The 21791-nt window shown below is 42.7% G+C and overlaps 1 protein-coding gene across 1 annotated transcript in view; it reads left to right on the top strand.

The window, feature by feature from the left end:
* Window positions 1-18315, top strand: part of MMP28 (matrix metallopeptidase 28) — an 85800-nt gene extending 67485 nt beyond the window's left edge. The window contains exons 4-8 of the mRNA XM_088446325.1: window positions 8970-9188; window positions 10992-11234; window positions 13198-13335; window positions 13815-13982; window positions 17894-18315. Coding sequence (XP_088302451.1) covers window positions 8970-9188; window positions 10992-11234; window positions 13198-13335; window positions 13815-13982; window positions 17894-18267 — 1142 coding nt within the window. The 3' untranslated portion in view covers window positions 18268-18315. The remainder of the gene's footprint in view (window positions 1-8969; window positions 9189-10991; window positions 11235-13197; window positions 13336-13814; window positions 13983-17893) is intronic.
* The last annotated feature ends 3476 nt before the right edge of the window (window positions 18316-21791 follow it).

The following is a 21791-nucleotide window of genomic DNA, read 5'->3' as shown; positions in this document are numbered from 1 at the left end:
ATACCTGTAGGATTTACACTGGTCCTGCATATAATGTACAATCTTTTATATATAACATTCATTGGTTTGCTTGTTTATCCGGTTATGCATTTGGACACCCCTGCACCGATTGGGATGAAACCAACATGAGGTGGTCCAGTGGTATCCTGACCACGTGTTACAGGGGTAAGGGTCCCGGTCGTACCTCCCATTGGTGTACGCTGGGCAGAACTTTGACCCGGGGAGCCTGTTCTGGGCCTTCCACCAGATGTGATTGGACGAATACTTCAGAGTGGTAACATTGGATCCCAGAAGAAATACTAGGGGGTTGACTTCCCAGCCGGACCTCCCATTGGTATACGTTGGGCAGAACTTTGACCCGGGGAGCCTATTCTTGGTCTTCCACTGGATGGATTGGATGAAAACTTCAGAGGGTGGCAATTGGTCTGGGATGCCTAATAGAGTGGTTGGGGTCCTGGTCAGGAGATGTAGTCAGCATCGCAGCGTGTGGGATGTCAACGGTCTAAATATCGGTGCCGAAATTCCGACAGGTCAGGATCCTGGCATCAGTATCCTGACCATCGGCTTCCCGAAGGTAAGTATTGGGGTGTTACGGAGAGGTTAGGGTGCGTGGTTAGGCACTAGGGGGAGAGTAATGGTTAGGCATCGGGGAGGGGGTGTTAGGTTTAGGGTGCAGGGAGAAGTTAGGCTAAGGCACCGGGGAGGGAGGGTTAGGGTAGAGGTTAGGAAATCACTTACCGTTAGTTGCTATGGGTGTCTGGATTCTGGCAGTCGGGATGCCGCTGTCGGTATTCTAACCAGCGGCATCCCAACAGCCGGGATTTCATACCCAACCCCTGGTCGGACCTCACGGCGGTGTGCGCCAGACAAAAATTTGACCCAGGGAGCCTGTTCTGGGCCTTCCACTGGACGAATTTGAATGACATCACATAATAAAACTTAATATCTTGAAGATTTACACCCGGGCAACGTCGGTACTTCAGCTAGTTGATAATACAAGTACATTTGGTAGTATGGTGTTTTTACTGGCCATGGCTTCGACTGCAGGTAAAATGATACTGATATGTTAATTTACAAGTCAGATATTTAACTTTTTAAAGTACCAGAAGAATACTAATCAAACTTTCAGTGAACATTATTTGAATTTGGAAAAGGTAACTTGTGACTTTTTCAAACAAGATTGTGAGAAGATTGGCACCAGTAACCGAAACCTTTACAGTAAATTAAAATATTAGTGTAAAATGCATTCAATTGATTCTCTTCAGGTAAGTGTCTTTATATAGTGGGGGAAATGCCTCTCCTGAAGAAAGAAGTGAACACCAGGGGGGAAAAAAAAAAAAATTACAGTGAGTTTATAAATTAATTTTCAATGTGCAGAATAATTTGCAATAACCTCGGCTGCTGAGAGCTAGTCCTGAAAAGAACATTAATTTCTTATCTGTATTAGGTTGTTCTTAATGTGAGCCCACATGGAGGTAAGGAGAAGGAAATATACTGCTCTCTCTCTATTTTAAGTCTGTGTGTAATGGATTAAATCCAATTGCACTCACGTATTTCATAGTGTAGTGACATTTTTTTTTATATTCCCAGACACTTGTTTCTCTGACTGGTTACAGGGAGTGAAACAGAAATAAGAAAAGCAATATAGTGCTCTTTGTGTAAGCTAAGGTGACATGGATAACTCCTATAAATAATCACTCACCATAGGAATATGACAGAAATGCCTAGCATAGTATATAGAGATGTATCTGCCATCATCAGCATGTATTAATAACAATTATCTATTAAATTTCCAGAATATAGCACCACTGTACAATTAGAACTCTAGGCTATCCAGTATAATAATCCTCCATATGGTTCTGTAAATTTCAGCACTTTTCTGGCTCTGATTGTGGACAGATTGTAAATTTCTTTGGTAAAAGGAAAAATCACTTTTACACGTTTCTTGGATTACCCATCTGTTTCCTCTGGAAAGTGATATTACCAAAAGATGTTTCCAGCATGGGCGTAACTACCATAGGTGCAAGGGGTGCAGCTGATATGGGGCCCAGAGCTTAGAGGGGTCCATCTTCCTTGTTACAGTTACATGTGTTATATACATGTTTCACCATTGGGTGGTACATAGGGGCCCTTGCAAACTTTTCCTATGGGGCCTTCAAATACCTAGTTACACCCCTTCCCAGCATCACAAATCATAGGTGGTTCAACAGTTGTTTAAGGGGCAGACTAGATGGGCTGAATGGTTCTTCTCTGCCGTCAAATTCTATGTTTCCATGTCTTCAGCAGTGTTTAATATTGTAAAAAAAACACAGCATGGATTTAATCTGAATAATAGGCTTCAAATGTAATCAACATTCAATAAAATGAACATACAGAGTGATATAAATTTTAGTGAATTTATAGATTGTCTACTTACAGGTTAATTATCGTGAGACCCCTAGCAAAGTTGTAAGTGCATATAATTAATGATTTATCTGTTAACGGTATAAGGTATGATACAGCCCAGATGGTATGATAAAGGTTGCAGTGTCAGCTCACTCACATAACTGACATCGGCATAGAAAGCCTCAAAGTGTCAGGCAGACTAGAATAATAAGCAGTTACACAAATTGTTTAGAAATATTAATACTTAGAAAAGAAACTTTAGGTGTAAATAGCAAACTATTTCCATACAATATATTGCTTCCCTGTCTGTTAGAGATACACTTAAAGGTATAGTGTACAAAATGAGCTGCAATTCAGATGATAGACTTTAATAATGTATCACATGACATAACACTGTATTGTATTAGGTAATCTGGGTTCTGACTGTTTGCTATGTGTGAGGTTTATCTGATGAGTAATGCTGCAGACATATATATGATGATGTCCCAATGTCATAGTTAGTCACTGAACCTCATCATAGCAGGGCCTGGTATTAGTTACAGTATTGTGACTAAATAGATTTTAATCTAACTCCATACAGAGTTTAACTGTCAGAATGCTGTTAAGTCACCCATTTGTTTTACCATTCTTTTTGTTAACTTATCTTAACCTAAGCCTAGAAATGAACACACTGACAAATGTAATGCAATTAAAGAGGTCACAGCCAGAATTTATTGATCGAATTGAAATTAGAAATAGGTGGCAGGAAGAAAGCAGTGCTCCGAGGCCACAGCCCTATGGAAATCAATAATAAATAACAGGGGCGGATCCCCGCCCTGCGCAGCCCGACCTGAGGAAGTACCATCCCACCTTAATTGGCACAGCCTCGGCCCTTCCCTTGGACAGGGACCAGGTCCCCCCTTTGGGCGGTGACCAACTTGCCGCTCTCAAAGGAAAGAATGCTCCCCAGGCACTCCTGCGCTAAATAATAGGCCGCCCAGGAGCACTGCTTCCCGCCAGGCTGCACTTCTACCTGTTGGAAGAAAACACTGAAATGTACAATCCAACAAAACAATAAAGCATACAAACCAGCTTAGTCGGGTGGGTGGGTGGGTGTTTGCAGAAACTGGAAAAGAGGAAAATGGCTCCTCTGACCAGGCTATTTATATGGGTACCCTGAACACTCCCACAAATCCTACGATAGGCCTATCTCCCCCAAATGACCACTACCATAACCACACCTTCGCCCAAGCCTTAACCCTTAACTAACTAACAAAACTAAATATCAAACAGGGTGCTTATCTATCCTCAAACTTAATTAAGTATTCGGATGCATTTAATAGTTTTTCTTAAGGTGGGTACACACTGCACAGATATATCTGCAGATGATGGTCGTTCATATACACTGAAGACCATCATCTTACAGGCAGCCACGGGTGCCGCTGGCCGGGGGGTGGGTCGGGGCATGTCCGCCCCCTCCCCGCGGCTGCCGCTGCATGTGTACGTACACACTTGCCAGTGGACAGATATATCTGTCCATTGACTGTGCAGCACAGCCGACGCGATATGTCTGTTAACGACGTTCACAGACGTATAGCTGGTACGCACTGGCCGACGGGCACCAGATATTTTGGCGATCAATTGATTGGCCAATATATCTGTTAGTGTGTACCCAGCTTTAGGCTGATGTGTTGTATCCTCCATTTATCTCAACTGTTTAATTATTGACTTCATCCTGTCTTCTTATCACATTCCAGTGAGTCCCTGTAATTAGCTGCTTTTCCAAAGACTCTTCACAGCTTTGCTTTCCTGTCTTTTTGATGTTTCACATTCAGGTGTTAATTTCAGGGCACTAATGTAATCCATGGTGATGGTTATAGTGTAGAACAGATAAAAGGTAGTGTCATCCAGAGCCGGATTTAGACCTCACGGGGCCCTAGGCAAGATACTAGTTTGGGGCCCCCCCTCTCTCAAACAATCCATAGCACTATATGGGGGGAATTCAATTGAACGCGAATTGAACAGCACTGGGAACGAGCTCCCTGAGCCATTCATTTCAGTGCGCTGTGTGGTCGGAGAATGTTAAGGCACGTTAACCGGCATTCTCTGACCAAAGTGCCGGGCACACGGCTGTTAGGGCAGCGCAAAGCAGAAAAACAGCTGCGTGCCCAGCACTTTGGTCGGATTTCTCCTCGCATCCCCACGGGGTGCGAGAAGAAATCCTTAGCGCACCCAAACAGCGCAGTGAATTGAATAGCTGCGGAAGCTCCCTCCCACGGCTATTCAACATCGCGTTGAATTGAATTCCCCCCTATGTGAGTTCCTGATGCATGCCCTTACATCATTTTTTTTGTTTTTTCTCCATATATTTATCTTTTTAAAGCTTTAAACATTACGGACATCAAAACATTAAAATAGAAAATGAAAACACAGTGCAAACAGAATGTGCATATATAATGTGTGTATGTGTGTGTGTATGTATATATATATGTAATATATATATATATATATATATATATATATATATATATATATATATTACACATATTCACATATTCACACACACATATATATTATATGTAAATAATCTAGTGACATTGTAAAATTTGCGCATATATCCAGGACCTAGTGACAACTACTGGATATATACAGTTTTTACAATGTCACTAGATGAGAAAAAAAAAAATCCAATCTCCCTCATTTCACCTTATGACACTGTTATATAAAAGAAAAAGCAGAGATATATACATTCAAATGGGATCATTAGTATAATTTCCCTGTATTGGTTATAAGGCACAATGATCCCTATGCCTACATGTTTTTTCTGAGAAGTATCAGTGTGTTTTCATCAACAAGTAGATGTTACTAGCTGCTTTGGGGCTCATTTACATGTGGATGTAAATCAATTTTATGACACGCCTCTCAGATATAGCTGTACACGCCCACATTACCGCCACGCTCATAGGTGCTGCTATCACAATCTCCCTGAAATGCTTTTTCAAAAGCAGGCAAGTCTGATACACATAGATATATATATATATAGATATATATATATATATATATATATATAGTGTGTGTATGTGGTAGCTAATCAGGGTATTTGATACAAGTCCCTGCCTGCCTGGCCTTGGCTGCTGGGGCGGGTCACGGCAGGGCTAGCTGTATGAGGACGGATTAGCTGGGAGAGACAGCGCGGCGGGTCCCCGGAGAGTTACTCTGTGCAGCTGGCGGCTGCATACACACACAAGCTCTCCTAGAGAGCACCTACAGCCGTGCGGGACTCTGTGTAGTGGAGTGGAGGCGGGCCTGCGTGACGATGACGGACCGCGTGACGATGACGGACGTCACGCGGTATTCGCGCAGTGCTCCTCTGGGAGCGCTGCAATCACGGGATTTCTTCAGGCAAAGGGGCCCATCCACGGGCCCCTTGGTTCCTGCCGGGCCCTAGGCAAGCCCCTAGGATGGGTAGCGGAAAATCCGGCCCTGGTGTCATCCAATAAATAAAATTAAAAAAAGATGTACACATGATCTTTCTAGAACTGTATAATCTGCTGCCAGAGCTGTAACAGATTATTAAGGTGCACTGTGTCGGCCACACACCTCGACCGCATGACAACATGCCGAGGGGGTGGGGCCACCACAACCGGTAAGGACAGCAGCACCGCCAGAGCATCTTAAGGATGCTCCTGCGATACTGTACAGGTTGCCAGCTGCATGCCTGGAGCGTCCAACAGAGTGACACTGGCTGCACGGTGCTAGCCAGATGAAGGGATCGTGGGTCAGCATTGGTGTCGCCCACAGAGCCCCGCACTCTGCCTCCCCTGCCTACACGTCCCTGGCACAAAGTATCCATTGTCATACTCCTGATATTTGATAGAAAATAAGAATTAGAATAATACAAAGAATCTATATATAACTTATAAGCATCATCTTTGTTTATTGTAATAATTTTTATAGTTAACACTCACTAGCTTTGTGGAGCTCCCAGGGACTGCAGGGAGACGAGAGATGAGGCAGCAACAGCTTAGCCTCACTTATGTATAGTCAGACGGGACGGGGCCACACCACGGGCAATAAGCTACACAGAAAGAGAGCTAATAGAGGCGTGTCTCTGAGTATGGGGGATGTGCCCTGAGCACTGATGGACACCTTGGATGTGTCATGTGTTTAGAGATCAGAGCTCAGTCAGCAGCAGCAAGAGAAGAGACAGTGATGCATGTAGGAGAATCAATGCACACAGACGCTTAGTGTAGTGAGGGGAGAGTTACAATGAGTAGGGGGTGAGACAGGCTCCCAGCACTCAAACCCATCTCCATGTGTGCCTCCCCAGCCATTGACCTCACCACAAGTCACTGCTCTGGGCGGCAGCACTGCTCTCATACCCCTAGTTTCGACCCTGTCTGCTGCAAACATGCAATTACTTTGTCTATAAAACAAAATAAAACAGTAAATAGTATTATTTTTATTTATCCTTTATTTATAGGGCTTTGTATGTGATTCTAAGGAGTTTGAATTGGGTTTAAAGGGGAAGGGAAACCAGTGTAGGGCCTTGTGGAGAGTATCACTCATTTTAGTGGTGTGTTGAATTGTGTAGTTTCCTCTGGCCAGCTGATAAGTTGGAAAAACTGGAGGAACTTTACTACAGCTGTAAAGCACAACAGAATATGCTGGTGCTATATAAGTACATGTTAATAATAATAATAATAATAATAATAATAATTAATCAATCAGTCAGTTTGCTAAATTCAACCTTTTATGCCCTGGAATTTGCAACCTATATAATTGTTTGCAGTGTTTAAAAAATGACATGCTAATTTCTAATCTCAGAGTTTGGCCATCATTGTCAGACTGTTCTCTGATGACTGTTCTGGGTGAGTGAAGCCAAATAATTAAACGACTCATAGGGCTATATATATTTACTGGTGTGGGATTTTAGAAGTGTAAATGTTGCCCATAGCAATCAATCAGATTCTATTATCTTCTATAAGGTGCTAGACAAATTTTAAGTAGAAGAATTTGATTGGTTGCTGTGGGTAACATGTCATGGATCTTTCATGGATCGCAATTACGATAATATGCGAATGACTCACCCATCATTCAGTGCTTAGAGAGGACCACTAAAAGTATCTCACATCCGCCCGCTCACAAAACCAGAAACATCGAAAGCAGATCAGGCAGCTATCAGCCTTCTCCTGATGGCTCTCCTGCTGCGATTAGGAATGCAGTGACTACTTTATGGACGGCCAAAAAACAGTGTTTAACTTTAAACGGTCCTGTCACCATACTTGCTAACCTTTGGGCTGCCCCTCTGGGAAGGTGCAGCCAGGTCGGTACTGTGGGGTGCGTGGACCAGCTGAAGTGGACTGTACTGGGGGTGTGGTGCTGCAATTGCGTCATCTGTGCTCCGCTAGACAATGCCGAGATTAACAGCATTCTAACGTCGGGGGCGGGGCCAAGATGATGTAATTCACAGCAAAGCCTCGCGTCCCGAGTGAAGTGGGCGGCTGGGGTAGCAGCCGGTATCAGAGACTTTGCTTCTTTTTCGAGCAGCTGGGAGTGCCTAATGTGTTTCAGGAGCCTCCCGGCCATTCCGGGAGAGTTGGCAAGTATGCCTGACACAGCTGCATTTTTTTTTTAACACCCCCCATTACCTCCCCAAAACGCTGACTACCTGTCACTAACTTTGCGGGTGAATCCTCTGTGTGAGCATAATCGCAATACAATTGCTATGTGTGCACAGTGCGGCTTTCACGCATGCAGAATGGTTAACAATCACTCAATCTGCGCAAGCATCGGCCCTCAATTGGATCACAGAAACCCCACTGCATCTTGTATCTTTTGTATAATTTTTGTATGATTTGTATAATTTTTTGTATAATAATCACAGACAATCAAACCAGCTCCTGTAATGTTACTATTTTAGTTTTGATTTTCTGTTAAAAAATGTATGTATAAAAATCCCCATAATGAATGGATTGGGTAGAGGTAGTATTAGAAAAAGAAACTAAAGTAGAAAATTTTTTCAATACGTGGGAGTCATTTATATCTACTTTATCCCTAGAAATGCGACGTCAAATTTATAATAGTGTGAAAGATACCTCATGGTATACACTTCAGACCATTGAAAGCAACCCTCCAATAGATATCACTTCTGTTGGTCCCTAAACATATTGAATGTGGGAGGAGCCTTGTTACTTCTGGGTAGGGGGCGGGAGAGAGTATGTATTTATTTATTTCTTTTTCTTTTTAGTTAATACTTGATATTGATTATGTGTTAGGATATTGAAAATTTTAAATATCTGTAGAATTGTATTGTATTACAGTTAAAAAAACACATTGTACCTTCACGAAAATTATAATTACGAAACATTTGATAGAATAATGCAGTTATTTGATTAATTTGATCTCAATATTTTATGAATACATTGACAATACTATATATTTGCAATTTCATACGAAATGTTATCATACTCATTGTATTGTTGTTTTTGAAGCTTTTGATTGTGAATATGTGCAGTGTTTCAATAAAAATTTACTGGGGGGGGGGGGAAATCCCCATAATTTGCTTTGTTAAAATATCTGTGTTCATGTCTCCCGTCCCTCAGATAAATGGTATAAACGCCATCTGACTTTCCAGATAGTAAACTGGCCGTGGTACCTGTCCCAGGATCAAGTGAGAAAGGCGGTTACTGCAGCGTTTCAGTTGTGGGGTAATGTCTCATCCCTCACCTTCTCGGAGAAAATAAGCGACTCGGCGGACATTCGCCTGGCATTCTTTGATGGAGAACACAATGATGGCGCTAGACATGCATTTGACGGACCAGGTGCTAAACTATTCCTTCTTGTAAGCTTTTTTTTTTTTTTTTTATGTATAGTAATGTTTTAATCAGTTAATTAGGCCAACTTTGCACTCCCACTTCAATAAATTCATTAAAAATTATTTTATTTTACATTCAAGAGACCAGAACAGACAAAATAGCTGAATTGCCATCACTGTAATTGTAAAGTCACAGACTTCATTTTTCTAAATATCTTGACTTCGATACTGACTTTACAGCAGCGTACTTATGAAACAAGAGGAGGGGTAAAGGTAATACATGAATTAATATTTAAATCACACACATTCTAATGTCGACCACAACTAAACCATAGCCCAAATATTCCTAAACTGTGGCATAGGCCTCACTGATGATTTATTTTATTTTTTTTCGGTGAAGCCTTCTTGCCCTATTGAGACTGACTTTTATATTGCCTGACGCAACAATTCAAACAACCGGGAGAGGAACAGCGAACTAAGGGCCTGACTCACACAGCTGCGATTACGCACACAGTTCAACTGCGATAGTATGCTAATACATTGCGATCGCTTAGCCCTCGCAGCATAACATAAGGACGCCTGCTTTACGTACCACACATCCGTAATGTTTTGCAGGACTGTGAAACCATCGGTACAATTCGAGTACCATCGCTGCCTCATGCACACTTGCACAAGCCCTGACCTTACTCAGAAATTGCTAACCTCAGCGCACCCTGTCAGGCTGCATAGGGCATCCAGGTTCATAATTTATGCATGCCCCTGCAACGCCGTTGAACCAACGGCGATCCAAACTTAATAAGGCCCTAAATCAGGAAATATATCAGAGAATCAACAAATTTAGTATATGTAATAAGTGGTAGGGATGGCCATTAGTGTGATTACCATCGATGGTTACCTTCAATGACGATAAAGCAAGTAGCCATCGATGGTTACCACCTATTCAATGGATGACCATCAATTGTTTCACCAACCAATGGTCATCCTTGTTATTTGACTTTGGCCCATGGGCCAATCAGAACCTGGGGGTGTGGCTTCGTGGGTGTCCGGGGCAGAGCTATGCTGCGTGTCCTGGCACCTTGTAAAAAAAACACAAAAAAACATTCGGTCATGCTTATACATCAATGGAGATTTCCCCCATCGATGGTAAAAGCATTCAACATCGGTAATTAACCATCAATAATTATGATTTGTCGATGGCCATCCCTAATAGGTGGCCATTTGTGTTATACTGAAAATGAAAATCCCGGGTAATTCACTTTTACCCGATAATTTGCTAAACAACCCAGGATTTTTCCCTGTGTTAAAGGGTCATCTTGGGACTAAATTCCCAGGTCTCCGACCCTGTTTTTTTGCACGGTCATAGACCCGGGAATTAAATCCCAGGATGACCCTTTCACACAGGGAAACATCTCGGGTTGTTTAGCAAATTACCGGATAAAAGTGAATTACCAATGATTTTCAATTTCCTGTGTGAAAGGGGTATCAGTAAATCTGATCACTATGTGACTGCAGGAGTGGTATTGCCAATGCCACACACTAGTGTGACTAGACCGTAGGGAACCTATCACTGCTATGTTACAGCCATGTGCTTTTATAACATTTGTTCCTCTCTGGTACGTTAATTATATAAATAACCTGTAGAGAGGATCTTATTTCATGCTTTAGGGGAAATTTATCAAAGCTTGTAGAGCGATAAAATACCAACCAATCAACTCCTATCTGTCATGTTACAGGCTGTGTCTGCAAAATGACAGGTAGAAGCTGAAGAGGTCCACACTCAAGAGCTGTTTTTTTTCCATGTATGGAACAGGTGGTGCACTGGCACATGCGTTCTTCCCGAGAAGAGGAGAAGCTCATTTTGACAATGCTGAGCACTGGTCTTTGAATGGGAAGGGCAGAAATTTGTTTGTTGTCTTGGCGCATGAAATTGGACACACCCTCGGACTCCAACACTCACCCTCCAAAAATGCCCTCATGTCTCCATATTACAAGAAGCTGGGCAAGGAATACGTCCTGAACTTTGATGATATCTTGGCCATCCAAAACCTTTATGGTAAAGTTCCTTGAGAGGTCATTGTGTGTGAAGTGAACATATGGTAGCTGGTGAAACCATCAGTAAAAGATATTTAGTGGTAATATCCCATCAGAGGTTAAAAGTATCCCATTAACCTATTACCTTGTCATCCACTCTTGTTGGGAGAATGATTCACAAAAGCAAGTGTACATATATTAGATTCTTCCTTGACTCCACATGTGAGTTATATGGGAAGGGCTGTGCTTGTCATGCAACGCCTAACAGTGGCTGGCTTTTAGTTGTGTTATATTGATGGGATGTTAACTAAAGTGTCAGAAATAGGTATAGCTATTTTTAACAGTAACAAAAGTTGTAAATGTAGTTCTAACTTTATTAATGGATGAAGAATGTGGGTACTGGTGGTTGGGCAGGGCTATCTCTGAAGTGGGTGTCTGTGGACAAGAACCTACATAATATCTCATCCCTATACTCTGAATTAAATTAGACTTTCATCAAACATGCTAATGGGGCCCATCCATCAGCGATGGATTGCCGCGATCTCGCGATGCTGCAACCAGTCATCGCAGGATCGCAGAAATATTGGATTTTGACGATCGCGATCAAAAAATAATCGCGATCGTCAAATCGGGGGCATTTAACATGTAATATTTCAGCGATCCTGCGACGGATCGCTGACCATCGGTGTTGGCCGGCCGGCGTTTCAACCCGGCAGATCGGCATTTCCGATCGCGTCGCAGGATCGTGGGAATACCGGTCAGATGTATGGGCACCCTAAGACACATACAATATACCAGTGGTTCTCGAACTCTATCCTCAGGAGACCACACAGGTCACATTTTCCAGGTCACCCAGCAGGTGCACAGGTGCAGTCATTACTCACTGACACATTTTAAAAGAGCCATGGGTGGAGCTAATTATTTCACTTGTGATTCTTCTGTAAGGAGGCCTGGAAAACATGCACTGTTTGGGGTCCTGAGGAACGAGTTTAAGAACATATGCCAGTGTTTCCCAACCTCGGTCCTCAAGGCACACTACCAGTCCAGGTTTTAGTTATATCCATGCTTCAGCACAAATGGTTAACTCAAAATTACTGAGGTACTAATTAAGACACCTGTACTCAAATATGGCTTTCCTTAAAACCTGGACTGTTAGTGTGCCTTGAGGACCGTGGTTTGGAACCCCTGACCTATGCAGTATACAATATGATTATCCATAAACGATAATGTTGATAAATCTGAAATGTTTGAGATGCCAGATAATAGTACATACAAACCTGTCAACTTTGTCATTTATAAAATGACAGAAATCTTAAGCCTAATTACAGTAAACCAAGTCCTCACACACTTCATACGCAGAACTCTTCTGTTGCTACCATAGGGGACTTTCAAGTAATTGTGTCTTGTTGAGGACACACTATCTCCATTGCAGATCTTTGGCTGGTGGGAGGTGTTTTGCTTGTGAAGGTGACAGACATTTAGTAGTATTTTTATTATTTTCATTCACAATTTGGCCCAACTCCACCCCATCCACTTATTTCATAAAGAACATTCAGTGACTTATTAAAGATCATATTATAGTGCCATTATCCTAGAAAATTCATAGTCTCCTCAATTAAAACTTTGCCAAACCTTCTATATTCGATGCTTAATCCAGCCCTTCTTCCCACCCATGTTGCCTACTTTCTCAATACCTGCCAACACCTCTGCTATTACCTGTAACCCATTATTTGGCAATTGGGTACATTCCTGCTTAGGGGGTTTTGTATACAACTAAGCATATAGTTAAAATGTTTTTCTGGGAATTCCGGTGCTTGAGACTAGTTTACTTTTAGTATTTTTGCCCTTCGTCTCCATCTACTTGCTACACACTTCAGAACTCTGCACAATCAGGACTAGAGAAGAGGTTCAAGCTGAAAGACTTGATCTGATTTGTGTATGTCTGATATGGGGCTGACCATTGTTCTTGTTTTCTTTATACACAGGGGCTCCCTCAAGTGGCAAACTTGTGCAGTTGCCTGGGAGAGAGTTCACAATGTTTCAAGACTGGAGTGAAGGAAGCGTTGCTAATGGCAAAAGCAAGAGTTATTATTGCCAATCTATGTTTGATGCAATCACTTGGGGTAAGAACTTCAGTAATAATGAATGTGCTGTTATGTAATGTATGCTGTATAAAATAAAATACAATATGAATACAATAATGCATGCATTAAATCTATGATAGACAGATGAGAGCTGTAGATAAATGACTAGGTTCTATCCTGAATGGAGTGGAAATAAGCTGAAACAAGACAAGTACATAAGGGCAGTTTGGTAATGTTTTCACTGTAACAACTACTGAGAAAATCTTCAGAAAAGTAGTTTCAGATGGAGAAAAGTAAGAGTTCAAATATTTCTATTCTCCATACTTCTGTCTAGGAGACAGCCCCCTCCCCCCCTACTTAAGAAAGTGGTGGAGATATGACGATCGCTCCTGGATACAGTTAGTTCCTGAACAATATCCAATTCTGCAACCTCTGGATATAGCACCATCCTTCTTGAATTATTTTACAGAATTGGTTTCACAAATATGTCATCTTTTTATATTTTTATTCTTGCACAGATCTGAAACACACATTGTACATATTTAAAGGTCGCCACTATTGGACAGTCACCTCACGCGGGAATGTCTCCGAGCCCCAGCTTACACAGCAGAGGTGGAAGAAGCTACCAGCCTTCGTTGAAGCTGCAACAGTGTCTGGAACAGATGGAAAGTTCTACTTCTTCAAAGGTCAGAAAACATGATTAAGGTTTAGTTTTTAGGGGCAAATGTATCAAGGTTTTTTTCATAAAATGATGTAGAAACTGCAGTTATATTAAAATATGGAACCATAATAATCGCTGCAGTTTAGCGATTATTAGTACATAGGCCCCCAAGTCATTTTGTAAACTGAAAACCACATAACTACATTCTAATCCTATTTTTCTATAAATATATACATAGAGATAAAATCACTCATACAAATACTGCTTCTACATACAAGACACTGGCCACACACAGCACCACGGGGTGCTGACACCAGTGAGCAAAACATGAAACTGTCATGGGAACGAATCCTAATTGGCAGCAATACTTGCCCTGAGAAAATGAGGCCTTTGTTGTGGTCACCAGGAATTAATAACCAGGACGTTTGCCTTTAGCATGAAATTAGCACAGCTGTAGTGTGCATGGGGACAGGGCTCTTACTGCATGCTGCCTGGGTTGCTAAATAGGTAGACTGTCTACTATTGCTCATTCATGCCCAGGTGACTTATGGTTACAGAATAGTTTACACATGTTCACTCTCTGGCTTCTAAATTACATGGATTACACTATTTGGCATATACTTTCATTGCTTTATGTAATGGAGCTAATTTCTGGTTGTGGCCTGTCTTCCACTTATTTACTTTTTATTTTATTGGTGTTTCACAAGATGAACATTACAAAATTTGGAAAATGTATTTACGCCACTCTGTATCCCATTACGTCTGAGTATAGGGAATATATATATATATATATATATATATATATATATATATATATATATATAAAAAATGTACAGTTACAATTATATGGATATAAGCAAAATTGTCATTTAATTTTTCACCATAGGAGCCCTTGTTAAGAGAGTACACTTTGATAGTCTTTCCTTATGCCAGTACACATAGACCCTCATTCAGACCCGCTTGCAAGTGGGTCGATGGTGGGGCACTGCGCACGCGCCGCACGCAAGCCCCAGAACGAGTGAGAAATTCATTCGCTCCGAGGCTCGCTACAAACGCGGCGGCTGTCGATGTTGTCAGCTCGCCCCATTTTGTAGGCGGGGAGGGGGGGTAGCTGGACAAACGGAGGCGTTCCTGAAGGAACGCCTGCCGTTTGTGGGCGGCCCTACTGAGCAGGAAGCTCACTGGGGCTTGCGGTAGTGAGGTCCACAAGGGTCTCATCGCGACCATCACTTGGTCACCCACAGCTTAGCGAGCGGCCGGGAGGCTGGCTAAAAAAAATAAACGGCCACCCTCATTTAGAGCGAGTGTTCGCTTTTTGCGAGCGGCTCTGAATGAGGTCCATAGTTAGATGCAGTGTAAATTGGATCTAATAGTAACTGACATATCATTGCTGTTTCAATGTCTACAAGGCACTAGGAAGGGTAATCTAATCTGTTGCAGTTATACATTTTATACCTTGTTGGTAATACATGGATTTGAATCACTTGTATAAACATTTAAGCTAGTTGAGACTGGAAAATACTGACTACTTGTCACAAGCCGCCAAACTGCGTCTGCAGGTGAATGTCGGACGAAGGTGCACTGAAACTCCTCCTATCTTCTCTTCGTCATGCTTTGATTGACCCAGAATGGGTCCTGTCTCCATTTCATCCCTGTGTGAACACTGCTCCGATGCTGGTAATAGCGTTCCACGTGTTTCTGGTTCTGGCATAGTCTCCTGTATTCAGTCGAGTTCCCAGTATCCAGTCAGCTTTATTGCTTTATCGAGTTCCCAGTATCCAGTCAGCCGTTTGTGTCATCTACGCATTTATACTACCTGCCGCTCGAGTCATCCTGGCGGCACGGTCTGCATCACCACCTTCTGCCGTTTGTGTCATCTGGGCGGCGCAGACCGCACACAGAACCATTCGCTAGTTGCGGCCGCTCCCTTCCAGTGTATGGTAATTCAGCTAAGTGACATCAAGTCAGGCGATCACATGGCAAGGCATAAGCACACCCACTATGTCTGGGCGAGCGATTTACTTTGTGTTTATAGACGCCCACCATCCTATCTTTAGCCACCCACTTGTGTACATCATCTCCAGTAAGTATATACAACCATCGGTACATCGGGTTCCATCGAATCTGACCGCAGCGCTTGCGGTTGCCTTTACCCTACCCCCAGCACCGCGAGCACTTCAGTGTAAAAATCAACCAGGTGACGTGTACTATGATGCTGCCTGTTAATTATGCACGCCCCTGAAACGGCGTGAAAACACTCTGGTATGCCTACGTCCGCAACCCCACTCCCCCGTTACTACTGGTCTGCCCCTGTTACCACCCATAAACGGCCTCTCCAGTCACTCATTCCACTGGGCTGCCTTTGCAGGGCGAGCGAGAAATTTCCGATCGCTCATAATAGTTTGCACACGCGCATTACGAAATACACGCATGCGCACATTAGTAAACCTCGTCTGCAATGAGCGGCCGCTTGCTAGCGACCGGCTCTGAATGAGCTCCTCTGTCCAGAGTGCGCAAGCCAACGTCCAGCGTCTTGTGTCAACCCTGGCGGCACAGATTGCACACCAGTGTACGAGATTGTGTGTATTGCCGCTAGTGTAATCCCGGTGGCACTTAGCGCACCTCAGCGTCCTGTGTACGCAATCTTGTGTACTGCCGCTAGTGACATCCCAGCGGCACTTAGCGCACCTCAGCGTCCTATGTGCGCAATATTGTATACTGCCGCTAGTGTCAACCCGGCGGCACTTAGCGCATCTCACAGTCACCTTGCCAGGTCTATGAGCCCAGAGGCTGCTTCTTGGCCTAAAGGTCACATCAAGCCAAGGTTACCAGCCCTCAAAGCTGCTACACAGCCCAAAGGCTGCTCCTTGGACCAAAGGCCACACCAAGCTAAGGTTTTCAGCCTTCAAGGCTTCTGCACAGCCTAAAGACGTCTACTCGGCCCAAAGGCTTCATCGAGCCAAAGTTTCCAGCCATAAAGGCTGCTACACAGCCCAGAGGCTGCCACACAACTCTTAGACTTACATCTCTGCCCTGAAGACTGTGCAGGACAGCATTGGGTAATCATCCCTACAAATCTTAACACTACTGTGCACTAGTCATAGCCTTCCCCCACTTTCCACAGTCATATAAAATAAAGTCTCCTCCTGTGTATCAGGACAGGTGCCGTGTTGGCAAGAGCACTCACTGTCTATCAACCCAGAGACTGCATAGTGTTCAGGCAGAACATGACTGGAAAATGAAGGCTCTATGGCAAGGAATCAGCTGTCTTCATCCATTGCAGATGACCAGGTGTATTGTTTGGGAAGTAACCGCTATCTATCAGAGCTGCCCAAAGTGAATACTATATAAGACATTATAAACTTGAGAGGTGGATGCAGGGTCTATGACGCATGCAGATGGCCAACGTTCTAAGTCTGCACATGTGTCCCGATGGTTGCCGCAGGGAAATGCAGAACGTTTGGACACAAGAGCTGGGGATTTCAGTGGGCGTTCTTGATAGGTAACATAGGGGTGGCTAGATAGACGTGGGCATGTTGCTGACAGCGTCTGCATCTAAAGACTCAGTAGCGCAGACACAGGACGCCATCTTCAGATGGCGAAATTGCACCTGCCATCATAGTGGTGGTACAAGTTGATGGTGTGTTTAAAGACTCACTGTAACAGATTAGTGCCACTGCAAGTGGGCATCTCCGTGTTCTCAGAATCGTCCGCAGCATTAGCCACAGCTGCACTCTCCTCAGAATCAGTCCTTATATATGCTATGTATAGTAATACAAATTAATATAAAATAAATTTGAAAAGTGTGAATTCCATCCATAAAAACCGTGCTTTTACCCATTATAGTTCCCATTTAATGCTTCCTACAGTAGAGGTGCTCTGGATGGACGTTTGGTAGTTCCATGTCTATACACTTTTCTGTGACTTGTTTTTCAGGTGGAAGATGTTGGAGGTACAAAGGTTCTAGACTAGAGGCTGGCTTCCCTCTCAAATGCAGTGACCTCGGCCTCCCACGACATCCTGACACAGCGCTATATTTTCAGCCACTTGGGCATCTGGTCATTTTCAAAAGGGAAAAGTACTATGTGATCAATGAAGAATCACTGACGGTGGAGCCATATTACCCTCGCAGCCTACAGGACTGGAAAGGTGTCCCTCACAGCGCCAATGCAGTGCTGACCCATCCGGCTGGCTCGGTCTACTTTTTTAAAGGTGAAAGGTACTGGAAATTTGACCAGGACAATCTAAGAGTCACTGCTTCTGGGAAGTGGGTGCAAGACTTACACTGGCTTGGTTGCCAAACTTCTTAATGTGGAACTAAAGGAAATACAGAAATAATTAAACATGTGGCTTATGTACATTGCAATCTTTTTTTATCTAGTTATTCAGCTAATGTCAGCTCTTCTTACTAGACCAGTGCCATGTATTACACGTGCGGTACCCAGGCTTGTGTTTATAATGAAGCAACATGAGGCAGAGGCTTTAGAGGCATGAAATGTGGAGAACTAGTTATGGTCTTGCTACAAAAGTCTCAGTTAGTTTTTGCTTTATTTTTAAAGCTTTATAATGATAAAGGAGAATTTACTTATGCTTTATAGTACAAACTACACTAATATACAGGCCATTACTGGTGATTAAGGACCACTGAAATTGCAAGTTGGCCTATACGCATGTATGTGTGTATACTGTATGTGTATATACAGTACTTGTCAAAAGTATTAGGCAGGTGTGGGAAAAAATACTGCATAATAACACTTTCAAAAATAGAAGTGTTAATAGTTTATTTTTATCAATTAACAATGCGAAGTGAATGGAGAGAAGAGAAATCTAAATCAAATCAATATTTGGTGTGACCACCCTTTTTCTTTCAAAACAGCAATTCTTCGATTCTTCTAGGTACACCTGCACACCGTTTTTGAAGGAACTTTGCAAGGAGGTTGTTTCAAACATCTTGGAGAGCTAACCACAGATCTTCTGCGGATGTAGGCTTACTCAAATCCTTCTGTCTCTTCATGTAATACCAGACAGACTCAATGATGTTGAGATCAGGGCTCTGTGGGGGCCATATTATCACTTCCAGGACTCCTTGCTCCTTGGTTTTCTTTACACTGAAGATAGTTCTTCTTTTTTTTTTTTAAATTGAGTATTTTTTTATTGGAATTTACATAATACCAACACCCAATAAAAAACAATAACATAAAACAATACAGATAAATTGACATAATTAAGTAGACACATAATAATGTGATACATATTTAGGCAATACATATATACCCCTAAGTTAACAGTATACTAAAAAATATCGTCCCGACTGTATAAAGATATTCTACATCAGAACTAATTTGGTACGGCTCAGTCCTAAGTACAAAAATATGCTAGCAATATAACACAATTAGGACATATATTCCACAATAATATTAAACCTATCACACAGTAAGCAAATCCACCTTATATTATTAAATAACAATACACCTTAAATAACAAAAAAAAAATGAGAAAAAGAAAAAATGTAAATGAAAGAGAGAAGAGAAGCTTCTCCCGTGCCTGCACCTATACCATACAGCAGTAAACAATATTTAGGCATTACACATCAGGGAGAGCGTACCTGGACTCACTCCATCTACTCCAAATACGGCCAAATTTGAACTCTGTCTTTCGAGTTAGATAAAGATATTTCTCCTGCCGAACAGTGGTACTGACCAATGCAAGCCATGCACAAAAGTCTGGACCCTGAGAGGCCAACCAGGTGCGAGCAATACTAACCTTAACCAGAATACACATATTAATGATGAACTGCCTAGTATGTTTATCAAGAATGGTATCCTCCAAGACACCGAAACATACCATCGGAGTAAGAAGAGAGGCATGAATTCCAGTGGTGGAAAGAACATGTATAACCTTACCCCAAAATGTCTGTACTGAGGGGCATTCCCAGAGTAAGTGCCAAAAAGTACCAACAGCCATCTGACATTTTGGGCAAACATTAGAAGCAAGGCCACTATATTTCGCTAACCTAATTGGAGTTAAATAAACTCTATGTAAAATATATACAGTAGCTGAATCTGTTGATATCTTACAGAGGCAGTGGAGGTGCGGGGAATACTCAGCCATATCCCATTCATTATTGATCCCACATCCGCCTCCCATTTTTCTTTAAGATTAGATAACTTGGATTCGTGGTGAAAGGACAAAAGGTATGAGTAAATAAAGGACAAGGACCTACAGAGACCCAATGAGATAAGTAATGTTTTAATGAGAAAGGACTTCAATGTCAGGACGACCAGCTCTAAACTGAACACTGAGGGCAAGTCTAAGTTGCAGAAATCTGTAAAAATATGCTCTAGATAGAGAAAACTCCTCCTGCAGTTGAGAAAAGGATTTAAGTATAGAACCGACATATAACTCTCCTAGAGAGTGCATACACTTGGTGCCCCACACTTGTCTAGTTTGAAGTGATCTCAATTCAGGCAGTGCCCTAGAATTTCACAAAGGTATATCAGGATCCAATCCAGTAGATTGGGCGGGCAGCCTTGTTAGCACGCAATCTTAACGGCCTGTATTAGTAACTGGGGAAGGGACCTATTAACTCTATCACTCAACAAGGCCTGTAGGGGTGCGTGACCAGGGGAAGCCTGAGACACCAGCAATGAGTGTAGAGCAGTGGGAGAAGTATTCGGAAGCCATTACCTCACATGAGAGAGTTGTGCCGCTTATTAGTATAGTCGAAAATTAGGGAGCGCCAATCCTCCAGCAGATTTAGGTCTCGGCAATATTTTTAATCTAACGCGAGGTCTTCTATTCGCCCATATCAGAGAAGATCGCATACTGTCCAATTTACGAAATACTGAGGCATGTATAAACACTGGGGACTGCTGAAATATATATATATATATAATGGTTTAGGTTGTTCTATCATCTTTATCAGGTTGATCCTGCCTGTAACCGTGAGGGGCAGTTTAATCCAAGATTTAATTTTGTCTTTTAAGTATTCAAATAGGGGGTCCAGGTTAAGCCCTATATAGTAATGTAAATACCCAAATATGTAAACTGGGATACCCATCGCAGGGGGAGAGAGATTGGAGAAGGTAAAGAGGGTTGTCCTCTAAGAGGGAGGATAAAGGATTTATTCCAATTAATTTTTAACCCAGAGTAATCGCCAAATAAATTAATAACTTGAAGAGCTACAGGCATAGCCACTATATAATTAGTTAAAAATAAGAGTAAATCATCGGTGTATAGAGCCACAGTGTCTGTTCTGGTGTCTAATTGAAGGCCCACAATCTGAGGGTGTGACCTCAAGGCACAAGCAAGAGGCTCAATTGCTAACGCAAAAAAGGCCGGGGATAGTGGACAGCCCTGTCTCGTACCCCTTTCTAATAAAAAGGGTGCCTAAACCTAACCTCTGGGGGGGACTGCCTAACCCTAAGTCTCCCCCCGGAGCCCTAATCCTAACCTTCACCCCCCCCCACGCGGTTGTCCGTGCTCGGCATCCCTTTGATTGGTGCGCCGGTCTCCCGGCGTAGGTTAATTATCCCTCGTTTGGATTCAGTAGTGGAGATGACGGCGGTCGGCATAGTGACCTGCCGGCATCATAAACTCATCCCAGCCACAGGCCTATAGTATAACAGCTGAACCCACCATAAGTATACAGGGCCAAAACCCATACATTTCATGACCTCCCAAAGGAACAGCCACTCCACAGAATCAAAAGCCTTAGCTGCGTCCAAAGAGACAATGACTGAGGAGGACTCGTCCCCATGGGAGGCCTAAACATTAATAGAAGTGGACTTGCCTGGCATAAAGCCTGTCTGATCCGAGTGGACCACAGAGGTGA

Source organism: Taudactylus pleione, unplaced genomic scaffold (genome assembly GCF_031769625.1).
Source record: "Taudactylus pleione unplaced genomic scaffold, aTauple2 ptg000397bl, whole genome shotgun sequence".
Taxonomy (NCBI): domain Eukaryota; kingdom Metazoa; phylum Chordata; class Amphibia; order Anura; family Myobatrachidae; genus Taudactylus; species Taudactylus pleione.
This window is presented reverse-complemented; position numbering and strand designations above follow the sequence as displayed.